At 46.7% G+C, this 12071-nt stretch overlaps 1 protein-coding gene across 2 annotated transcripts in view; it reads left to right on the forward strand.

Moving 5' to 3' along the window:
* KDM5A (lysine demethylase 5A) overlaps positions 1-12071 on the forward strand; it is an 85844-nt gene that overhangs the window by 60917 nt on the left and 12856 nt on the right. For both annotated transcript variants that reach the window (XM_039547080.1, XM_039547090.1), the window contains 6 exons: positions 291-646; positions 1199-1337; positions 2304-2483; positions 2857-3012; positions 6401-6952; positions 7689-7832. In XM_039547080.1, coding sequence (XP_039403014.1) covers positions 291-646; positions 1199-1337; positions 2304-2483; positions 2857-3012; positions 6401-6952; positions 7689-7832 — 1527 coding nt within the window. The remainder of the gene's footprint in view (positions 1-290; positions 647-1198; positions 1338-2303; positions 2484-2856; positions 3013-6400; positions 6953-7688; positions 7833-12071) is intronic.

Consider the following 12071-nt stretch of genomic DNA (forward strand, 5'->3'; position numbering starts at 1 on the left):
ATTTGACTGTGTCTGGCTTCAGCTTCCATCTATTGGTTCTTTTTCCACCATCTGAGTAGGTTAGCAAACACTGGTACGTGTTTAGTTTAGATCATCTGTTACCTGCAGCTTGTGAATGTTGATGGTTTAATAGTCCAGATGGCATATAGCTGGAATAGCTCTGAACCTTTACGTGGCTGGTCATTTTAAGTTGGAACAGCTGGTTGACCAGCTGGACAGCTCTTGCTTTGATTCTACTGTGCATATTTGTAGCTGAATGGCTGCCTATGCTTGCTGTACATCTGTTTCAGAACCTTTTGGATGATGTGGAGGAGTTTCACGAGCGTGCTCAAGAAGCCATGATGGATGAGATCCCAGACTCTTCCAAGCTGCAAATGTTGATAGACATGGGCTCTGGTCTCTATGTAGAACTTCCGGAACTGCCCCGGCTGAAGCAAGAGCTGCAGCAGGCACGTTGGCTGGATGAGGTGAGGTTGACCCTCTCAGACCCTCAGAGGGTCACTCTGGATGTGATGAAGAAGCTGATTGACTCAGGTGTGGGGCTGGCACCACATCATGCTGTAGAAAAGGCCATGGCTGAGCTGCAGGAGCTGCTTACAGTGTCCGAGAGATGGGAAGAGAAGGCCAAGGTCTGCCTGCAGGCAAGGTGAGCATTCCCTTGGTAGCTATGCTATGTCATAGAAGTCCTCTTTAGTTCGAAGGAGAATGTCCCCTTAAGTAAATATCCTGTCTGTCTTAGGAACGTAGTGATGAGTGGGGCTGTGAAAATCTAGCCAGTTTCTTCACTGTTTGACGCTGTCTGTCTCACTAAGTTTTTAAACTGCGAGTAGTGAACTGTTATAGTGGTGATTATGCCCTGTTGGGGTTGGCAGTGGCCCGGGGAGGAGACCTAAGCATTCCCAGAATGACTTTACTGTTGTTTCTTTACTCTCATGAGATTGTCACCACCACCAGCTTCCTGTCAAGGTCATAAGATTGAATTTGAGGTCAGTTGCTGATGCAGTGTCCTCTGACCTTGGTGGTGAATAGGCCATCAACTTCCTCATCTCTGCTGGCATCTAGTAGTGAACAGCTCCCTCCAAGACAAGTGCTGTGGTATCTTGCACTGCAGTGCAGTGATACAGCTGCCCTGCCACCTGACTTCACTTCACTGACACTTTGTTGAGATAAGGCTGGAATCAGGTTTTTCTCATGCTAGACCACGACAAAGTATGATGGCCCTGGAAAGCATTGTGAATGAAGCAAAGAACATCCCAGCTTACCTGCCCAATGTATTGGCACTGAGAGAAGCCCTGCAACGAGCTAGAGACTGGACAGCCAAAGTGGAGGCCATTCAGGTAGGGATAATAGCAGGCAGTGAAATCTGTTGGCATGTGCTCCTTTCTCTTAACAGTTCTGTCCTCGAAGGAGTTCAGAGGGGAAGGGAAGCTTATTTGAACTTTTAAACTTGCTTACCTTGTTCTTTCCATGTTTTAACTCTTTGCTCTTCGTTCTGGGCTGCCATCTGTTCCCCCATGGGAAGCCTATTCCTTTCTTTTTCCCTTTCTTATGGGCCCCACCATGAACCACAAAGGCCATCAATTTTCTCCATTGCCCCAAATGCAACTCGGTAAAGGCCCTTATTTGGTCTTAATACTGTTTGGTCTACAAATTGCCGCTGGAGGTGCGTAGCTGTGATGCCAGACTCAGTACATCCAGGTGTCCAAGTCATTGAGCTGACTGTGCAAAGGATTTTTTTTAATTTTGATTATTCCACATGTATTTAGTGCTTTCATTCGGTGCCAGATTTGACAGCCCTGGAGACAGAAGTCTTCTATCTACAGAATAGGTACAACATGAGCAAGTCCCCTTGGCACTACCCTTCCTATGTACCTCAGCCTTGGCTAAGAGGGTCACCTTTAGGGAAGAGAGGAGAGTTGACTCCATGGTCCATGCAGTTCTTGACATCTGGGCTGAGTCTGCCATTGGTGGTGGTGCTGTGTTTTTGATGCAGTCACATGTTTACTGGGAGGTAGACTGAGAACTGTCAACATTTCACATGGGCTTCTGAGCAACCATCAGCTAGTAACTTTGGGCTACTGTTAACCTGGTTGGATTTGAACAAGCAACCAAGGTGAAATGCTATCTGATTACTAGTTCCCTGAGCCAGCCAGTTCCATCAGAGATTGTCCATTAAATGGTAAGTTTATATTACACAGGAATAGCTATCCAAATATCAGTCAGATGGTGGGTGGGTTTCAGGGCAAAGTTTGGTCAATGATTAAGTTCAGTGCTGGAGTTCAGAGTATTGTGTTCTACCCCAGAACTGTAGCAACTACGCCTATCTGGAGCAGCTGGAGAGCTTGTCTGCAAAAGGCCGTCCAATACCAGTACGTCTTGATGCCCTGCCACAGGTGGAGTCACAGGTAGCAGCAGCCCGTGCCTGGAGGGAGCGCACGGCAAGGACTTTCTTGAAGAAGAACTCAAGCTACACCCTGTTACAGGTGAGCAGCAGTAAGTTATGTATCAAAGCCAGGAAATTGGCCTTGATGTCCCTCTGCAACCTTGGAAGAGGGCATACAAGTTATAGGTTACCCCTCCATATGATGGTAGGGTCAAACATAAATTTCAGTTCCGTGTCAAGGAGGGACATGGTCATATACAGTCTCCTTTGGGTGAGTTTGTGTACTGAGGGTTTCTGCTATTACTGCTAAGGAGGTGGAGTAGAACTTGTGCTTTGTGGGAAAAGGAAAAAGAGTTTCTACTATGATGTGTAATCCTTCCATAGTATATTGTTCTCATCTGTGCTTCAGTGCCTTGGATCAATTCATCTGACTAGTGTCCTTGGATTTTACATTGTTGCCTTTGTGTTTAAAGGTTCTGAGCCCCCGGAATGATATTGGGATTTATGGAAGCAGTAAGAATAGACGGAAGAGGGTGAAGGAGTTAATGGAGAAGGACAAAGACCTTGATCTGGAATCCCTGAGTGAACTGGAGGATGGTCTGGAGGAAGCCAGGGACACTGCGTCTGTGGTGAGGAGCTATGTAGAAGGGCTGGTGTCTTCTGCAGCTTGGGGGGTCCTGTTTGTTTTGAGAGATCCTGTCTCTTTTAACCACTACTAGCTCACTTGCATTTAAAGTCCAGCCTGCTAAGTGTTCTTGTCCTTGTGGAAATCTTGAGGACTATTAAATAAATCCCACTAAAATGAACATCTCAGTATTAGGCCTGATAAAAGCAGTTCAGGTGTTTTTAGGGATGTTTTAAACACATTTGGACGGTGGGAGACGAGGGAAGTACAATTCAGAAAGAAAATGCATTGGGGTAGAATGGGAGTTTGCTGAGGAAAGCTTTAATTGAACAAGGGTTAATAAATGTGCACTCCTCCATTCACCATTTATGTACATAAACTGAAACCCTTTTGAAATACCTGAAAAGAATAAGGCTGCCACCACCCACAAAAAGCAATATGTGAAAGATGTGATTAGATTTCATCCTGCCATGCGCCAAACTGAACTAAGTTCTACCCAGACAATGTAGCCTTCAGAAATGTACAGTTAAAGAAACAGACCTGTTTAAAGCAAAATGTTGGTGCAAGCGGATGAAGTATTTGAGAAGTTTTTTCCCCCGTTTTGGTAGGGGTTTGCACAGTTTTCCCTACTGAGGGCTGTGTAGCCACTTACCAGTAGATGAGGTCATTACATTATTGATATAAGGAGACCGTTATGGTTTCTCCCAGATCTTTAATGAAGACAGCAGCCGTTATGTTCTAAAAACCCTCTTACATATGTATGAAGCTATTCCATCCCCCTCCCACACAAACTGCAAAAATAGAGTTGAATCACTTGTTGCCTGGTACTAGTTTTTTTTTTGGGAGGGGCGAGGGGGAGTTGATGGGGTCTTTTGTTTGTTTGGTATTTTTAATCGAGAAAAATGTTACATAAGACTACTCCATAGTGACTGGATGATACCAGAAATTAAAGTAAGGCCCCAATAGACATTATCGGGGGAGGGATAGCTCAGTGGTTTGAGCACTGGCCTGCTAAACCCAGGGTTGTGAGTTCAATCCTTGAGGGGGCCACTTAGGGATCTGGGGCAAAATCAGTTCTTGGTCCTGCTAGTGAAGGCAGGGGGCTGGACTTGACTTGACTTGATGACCCTTCAGGGTCCCTTCCAGTTCTAGGAGATAAGTATATCTCCATTATTTTATTTTTATTTTATTTATCTAGATTTCCTTCCTAAAGGAGTGAGGAAAATTGGCGCAGGCTGAGAGCCTGCAGATATGCCACTTTGTGTGATCATTAAGGCTAAGATTTAATCATGGGTAATTTTAGTGAAAGTCATTGACTGGTCATGGCCAATAAACAAAAATTCACAGCCATGTGACCTGTCCATGACTTGTACTATATTCCCCTGACTAAATTTTGAGTGTTCTGTGGGGCTCTGGGGGTGCAGATGCTGCTCTGGAGGGGGGACTCTGGGGTTCCCACTGGTGCTCCGTGGGGGGTGGGGCGGGGTGTCCGAGAATGCCACGGTTGGGGCGGGGGGCGGGGGGGGCGGGCGGGCAGTGCAGCTGCCCCGGGCCGGCCAAGCTGCTCCACCAGCCCTCGGGTCAGTCGCACCTGCTGGCTGCAGAAGTCACGGTGGTCACGGAATCTGTGTCCTCCATGACAGACTCGCAGCCCTAGTGATTATCCATCAAATCTCAAGTTCAGCATGGTTTGACCATGTCTTTACTTCGATGAGAGACACTAAGGAATACCCAGGTGCTACTGGGAAGGATGGTGGTGATTCAGTAGGTGATGCTCTTCTTTCTGAATTGGTGTTAAACCTATGCCTAATTATATTGCATAGGGAAGGTGAGGTGGGGCACTGTGCTGTTGATGACTTGTCTTAGAGCCAAGCCCCTCTCTCCTTGTGGTCATTAAAGAGCCCATTGTCTTTCACGTGGGATACTCCTGGGGAAATTCTGCACCCAAAAATTAAGTTCTGCGCACAATATTTCAAAATTCTGCACAATTCTGCATATTTTATTTGTCAAATAACACAATATAATCATGCCAGTTACAATTATTTTGGTAATTTATTTCAAAATATCTGTCAGCAAGTATGTCTGTAACAATACAGACCAAAAAAGATTCTGGTAATTTTTTTTTTGACGAGGCATATTAATACAGAACTTTGTGTAATTCATTTAAATTACAATACAGAACTGTGTTTCCTGCACCTGTCAGAAACAGTGCAAAGGCTTCGGGAAGTCAGCGGCAACGGAGGAGCTCAGAGAGAGGGAAGGAGCCTAGGAATGAATCTGGAGGGTGTTGGGTATAGGTGGGAGGTTTTCCTTAGGGGGGAAGAGTCAGGGCGGTGGGATTGTTAGGGTGTTGGGAAGCTTCCCCCACGCAGACCCTGGCTGACCCCAAGTCTTTCCTTTCAGTCAGGCACGTCTGCCACTGTCCCCACACCCTTCATCCCTGTGGGTCTCTGCAGCCCCTCCCCCCCCCCACGCTGTCACCTCACTAGCTCCTGAGACCATGCTCCAGTCTGTCCCCCCGCCCACCTAGCCATTCTGAACCCCAGTCTGTGACCCCCCCCCCCACACACACACACCCCAGAAGCCCTGTGTGCCCCACTCTGTCCTAACCTGGGTTCGCAGGCAGGGTGCTGTTATGAACTCTACTCCTGGGGGAATTCTGTAGCACTGGGCATAGAATTTTGTATTTTCAAGCATAAAATGCATTTTGCCTATGTACTGCAATTCCGCCTTGGCACACCAGAGGCCACTGTGGCACTAGAACAGCAGTATGAATGCAGCTGGCTGTTCTGGAGCCACAGTGGCCTGTGGTGGGCAAAAGGCAAAACTGCAGCACTTCTTAGGCAAAATGTTTTTTATGAGGGGAAATACAAAATTATGTGAGACAGATGAATTCTGTGCATCTGCAGATGCTCAGAATTCCCCCAGGAGTAATGGGAATAGGGGGCATTAGTATGGGTTTCTGATCCAAACTCCAATTTGTGTAACTCCATTTTGCCCTCTAATTTCCCCCTGCAATTTAAATTGTAAAACACGGCATTGCAGTAACTCTTAGACCAGTGCTTCACTTAAGAGGTGGCTGAATTTCAGTGGAAAGTGTTTCCTGGTACAGCTTGGGTCTCTGTTTAAGTTTGCAGAGTGCTTTGTAAGCTTTTGGGAAAACCGGTACTGTATAAATGTTAGGTGCTGATCATATGTCAGAAAGTCAGGGAATAGCAGGGTTCTGGGGAGGAAATTGTATCTAGAATTTCATTTTCTTCTGGTTTTTGAGTTACTATGCTTAGGAGATTCTTGATATGTCCTTGCCTTTCAGTGTTGTTTTACTCTGGTAGCAAAACCTTGTGTCCATTTGCTGTGAAGGGTTATCGGCTATCACTCTCTGTGCTGTGCAGGTGGCTGTATTCAAGGACCGGGAGCAGAAGGAGATCGAAGCTATGCACGCCCTCAGGGCAGCTAACCTGGCTAAGATGACCATGGTGGACCATATAGAGGAAGTCAAGTTCTGCATCTGTCGCAAAACGGCTAGTGGGTTCATGCTACAGTGTGAGCTCTGCAAAGACTGGTTTCATAGCAGCTGTGTGCCCCTCCCCAAAACCAGTTCCCAGAAGAAGGGCTCCAGCTGGCAGGCCAAAGAAGTCAAATTCTTGTGTCCACTCTGCATGCGTTCTCGAAGGCCCCGACTTGAAACCATCTTGTCTCTGCTGGTATCCCTGCAGAAGCTACCTGTACGGCTGCCTGAGGGGGAGGCATTGCAGTGCCTGACAGAACGTGCTATGAGCTGGCAGGACCGAGCACGGCAGGCTCTGGCCACTGATGAACTGTCCTCTGCTTTGGCCAAGCTTTCTGTTCTCAGCCAGCGCATGGTGGAGCAGGCAGCTAGGGAGAAAACAGAGAAGATAATCAGTGCAGAACTACAGAAAGCAGCAGCTAACCCTGACCTACAGGTAGGGAGTGTGGGGGTATCTTACTCTTTACCTCTTCACTATGATTCGCCAGTCTTCTATGGGTACATTGGGAAGGAAGCCGTTATGTGTTGAGCATTAGGTGTCAGTCATTTAGGTTATTGATTTGATTGCAGCTCCCAGGTAATGACAAGAAGTTATCAGTAGGCTTAGATATTTATAAGATACTTGAGGCATCTAAATGCCAGAACTGTCTGACAAGTTGAGTGGCCTGTATGAGATGTTGGCCTTAGTACTGTTCCCAGTAGATAGTTGTCCGTAAAGCAGTTGATGCCTTTTTGGCAGTTTCAGGGAGAACTGCAAGTGTTCTACTACAACTGCTAAAGATGTTTTCTCCATATCGAGATTGGGGCTTACTGAGATGATGTGGTGGTGAGGAAGAAGCTTGTGCTACCACTGACAGTGCTTTGACAGTTCGGGATAAAATGAGGAATCAGTAGGGCTGTCAGCCAGTATTTCTCAAAAGGATTGGAGAAGATAAAAAAAAATAAATCCCCCGTGGCTTATTTCTTAGACATCATGCGAGGTTTTTGCCCATACCTTAAGATATGGTGACAGTTTTACCTGGGTTCTGCTATGCATGTACAGACTGTTTCTGAAGCCAAAGGAGGGCAACTAGCCTTCGTATAATCATTCTTTCCAGCAGTGATTTTTGCTGCAGCTTCTTACTGTATCCATTTGTTTGCTGCTTCATTCATATTTTCCTTTTGTCACTTAGGGTCACTTGACTAGTTTTCAGCAATCAGCTTTTAACCGTGTGATAGGGAGTGTGTCGTCTTCCCCACGGCAGACCATGGACTACGATGATGAAGAAACAGATTCTGATGAAGACATCAGGGAGACGTATGGCTATGATATAAAGGTAATAACCCAGCATTGGTACTAAGGGCTTGTCTGTACATGGATTTATTTCCACGTGTGAACATTGCCCTTTTGGAATAATAGCACCTTTTTCCAAGTTAGTTTAATCCCCTTTGGAAGGGGGATTAAGCTAAACCAGGAAAAAGCATTCTTATTCCAAAACAAGTGTCCATACATGCAGTTTACCCAGAGCAGCCGTTTCATTTAAAAATCAGATGCTACCTTATTCCAGAATAATTTCTATTTGTAGACAAGACTTAAGATACATAGTGTGGCCTTGTGCCTGTCATGAGAGGTTTTTGATGGTTTTCTTCTGTACATAATAGATTTGGAGTGCTGAACATTTTTGGTCATAGCATTCTTGCTTAAAACTCCATAATGTATTGTGTGACTAGATTTAAAACAACACTTCTCTAGTATTAAATTCTACATATTTGCAGTTTTCAGGGATTTGGAGCCACAAGAAGATGAGGAATTGTATTTTATGCTATGTAGATCAGGATGGGGGCCAGGTTCTGATTTTGTACTTTTTCCACAGACGTTATATACTTGTCACAGATTAAATTAGTGCCCAAAAACAGGAGCTTTTCACCAAGTTACAGTATAGCAGAAAGTGGGATTTGAAAACTCCTTGTTCTATAAGAAGTTTTCTGGTGCTCCATCTCCTTTGGCATTTTGCTGTCCATCTGTTCTCTGCCCCACTTGTGCATGCGGAGGAGGTCAGGACTACAGCTCTGGTTCTACATGTAAACTAAGCTCTTGGAACTGACTCAGAAACTAAAACTGCTTTTATCCTTAGGCTTCAGAAATAGTTTTGCTGCAGAAGAATTTTCATGAGAAAACTGCAGAGATTAGTCAGACTACCTTAGGTAGTTAAGTGTGTTTTCAGTGAGACTATATTGAGATGAAAAGTAAAACTGTTCTCTGAGATGCTGCTCACTGTTTTCAGTGAAGAATGTGAGACAGTGTTCTCCTAGTGCAGGTGGTCACCTTAGTGATACAGCGTTGTATTTCCTTCAGGAGGCATAATGCTGAGAAAATTTGAGGTTCCATTAGATGACTTTAAAAGGCAATGAAATCTTTGTAGAATCATAAAATTAAACATGGGAAGACCTGTTAGATAATCTGGTACTTCCTCTTGTTAATGCAGGATTATTCCTATCAAAATACTTAACTTGTATTGTAATCAGTCTTGTCTACATGCCCCGGGCAATGGGACTGGGACTATTTCACAGCTAGATAAATAGACCAATTCTCCAGTTACGGTCATTTTGAGTTTTAATCCTGTTCTCCATACCCCTGCCATCTTGGGGTCATTGTTAATTTTATAATTGAAATGTTGAATGGTACTGGACCCAGCACAGACCCTTACAGCACCCCTCAAGATACTTCCTCCCAGATTTGACAGCAAATATTGATAACTTCTCTTTGATTACAGTCTTCCAGCCAATTGTGGTTCATCCCATCACATCTAGTTTTACACTTTTGACTGCATCTTTGGTGGTTAACGCCATAAATATTTGATTACTGTAATCACAAGAGGCCCTTAATTATTCTTTTCTGGACTTCCTGCAACCTTGATAATGTGGTGTCCAGGACAGGACACAGTATTCCCATTGCGGTTTCACCAGATTTGTAGATGGAGGTGGACTCTTGCCTTTAGCTTTGATGGGCCCAAAATTGCTTTGACTTGTTTGTCCTTGTTTGTCAAACTTGTATTTGATTTAATCTCCACTTTCACCTCTTTGAGCATTAGTCTTCCAGCTTTCTCTCTCCCATTGAATGTTTCAGAGTTTTTACCCAGACATATTGATGTTGTCCCCAAGCTGAAGATCACAACTTCTTCTCATGTTTCTCACTTTTCTAGGGCTATTTGTATTTTTCTTCTGATGTTCCTGCTTCTCAACTCTAGAGTTTTCTGCAGGTTGCACTAATGTGTAGTTTACTCCCTCTTAAATGCTTACGTGGAATGAAAAACTCAGTTTTAAGACTAATATTTGAGCTCTTGATCTCCCCCCCCCTTTTTTCCCCCAGTCACTATGGGTAACACAATTCTTTGTCAGTCAGCACTATAATCTGTGTCCTCTTCAATTCTGTCCTTTCTAGACTCTCACAACCAACCCATATCTAAATCTTGCCACTTATTTCTGCATAATGTCTCTCTAAAATCTGGCCTTTCCTGTGTCCATGCTTCTAACCCTCAGTATATCTGTTTATTTTGTTTCCTGCTTTCTCCTCTTTGGTCTTAATAAATGCCACCCCACCACTTTAAAATCTGTCGTTAAAGCTACTGCAAATATCTTAAATTATTGCTTAGACCAGGTCTGCACAACTCGTAAAGGGGCGAGGGCCACATTACTCCAAAGAAAACAGCCGAGGGCCGAAACCTCCCGGCCCCACAGAAACACCCCACCCCAGGGCCGTCCAGCCCTGCAGAAACAAACCCTCCTTCCCCAGTGCTGCCCCACCAAAACAGCTGTGGGCCAAAAAGGAAGGTTGGGGGTGGGGAGGTGATACTTTATTTTAAATCAACTGGGGGCTCCCAGCTGAAGAGGTGGCTGGGAGCCCTCAGGGTCAAATTAAAGGGCTCGGGGCTCCGGCGGCTGGGGGAACCCAGCAGGGCCGGCTCTAGGTTTTTTGCTGCCCCAAGCAAAAAAAAATTTGGCTGCCCCCCGTCCCAGCCCTGGGCTCCCCCCTGCACCCCCAATCCTGGGCTCTCGCCTCACGGACCCACCCCCTGCTGCTGCCCCAGCCCTGGGCTCCCCACCAGTGCCTCCCCCACACACCTCCTGCCTCCCAGCCCTGGGTCACTGGTAACGTTCCCAGGGCAGGTCATTCAGCAGGAATTTTGGATGTGCACAAAACACAGACAGGATTGGTTCTCATATGGTTACAGAGCTGCAGTAAAGTGGAACAATTTTCAGCTTGTGTGATTGGAGGATACCTGGATGCATATTATAAGACTGTCCTCCATAAATGAGGAAAAGTTGAGGTGCCTTTATTATTCTTTTGTTCCACTCTTTCTTTCTATGGGGAATTTGCCAATGCAATATCACTGTCTTCCTTTCAAACAAACAAAAAGGCAATGGCTGTTGAAAGTAGCAATTCCAGTGCTAATAAGCATTTCTTGCTCAATTTTATCCTACTTTTTCTACAGCAAGTTACAGTGGATCAGTATATTTGATTTGGGAGAGATGAAGTAAAAGCTGCCCAAACGGAGCTTGAGCACTCCTGAATTTTGAGGTGTTCAAATCTGGAAGGCAGGTGCTGGGGGTGGAAGAGGGCTGTGAGCTCCATGGGGGAGCATGGCAGCAACTGTCTGGAGCTGCACGGAGCCAGACATGCTGGTCTGAGTGGCATAGTAAGGGGCTGGGGGTTGGAGAAGGGGTAGGAGTTGCAGGGGCAGTCAAGGGAGGGAGCAGGGATGGTTGGATGGGGCAGAGGTTCAGGGGGCAGTCAGGGGACAGGCAGCAATAGGATAGGCATGGGAGTCCAGGAGTTTATCAGCGGACAGGTAGGGGTGGGGTCCTGGGGGAAAGTTGGGGGGTCTCAGGAGGGGCAGTTGGGGACAAGGAGAAGGGAGGCTTAGATAGGGGCTGGGGTCCCAAGGGGCAGTTGTCTTGGGAGGGGGCAATCGGGACAAGGAGCAGCGGCATTTAGATAGGGGTTGGGGTCCTGGGAGGCAGTTAGGGGCAGGAGTCCCGGGAGAGGGGTATCAGTGGACAAGGACCAACAGTGTTCAATAGGGGGTGGGGATCCTGGGGGGCAGTTGGGGCAGGGGTCCGGGGAGGGGGCAAACAGCGGCCACGGTGCCGGGATTCAAACGGCTCTGGGCTGCCTGCAGCCGCGGGGAGCCCTGAGCCCTTTAAATCCCAGCCGCGGCTGGGAATCTCTGCGGGCAGCCCAGAGCCCTCTGATTCCCGGCCGCGGCTGGGATTTAAAGAGCTCTGGGCTCCCCGCAGCAGCGGGCAGTGCAGAGCCCTTTGAATCCCAGCCCCGGCTGAGATTTAAAGGACTCTGGGCTCCCAGCTCCCACAGGCAGCCCAGAGCCCTTTGATTCCTGGCCGCTGCTGGGATTCAAAGGGCTCTGGGCTGCCAGCAGAGCGCCATGTGGGGGGGATTTAGAATCCCCCGGCGGGCCGCACAGTGAGGCTCGGCGGGCCGCATGTTGTGCAGGCCTGGCTTAGACCATGTCGCCCCCTCCTGTTTACGTTCTCCTACCAGTCTTTCCCCCTTTTCA

The sequence above is a fragment of the Mauremys reevesii genome, linkage group 1, assembly GCF_016161935.1.
Source record: "Mauremys reevesii isolate NIE-2019 linkage group 1, ASM1616193v1, whole genome shotgun sequence".
In the NCBI taxonomy this organism is placed as follows: Eukaryota; Metazoa; Chordata; order Testudines; family Geoemydidae; genus Mauremys; species Mauremys reevesii.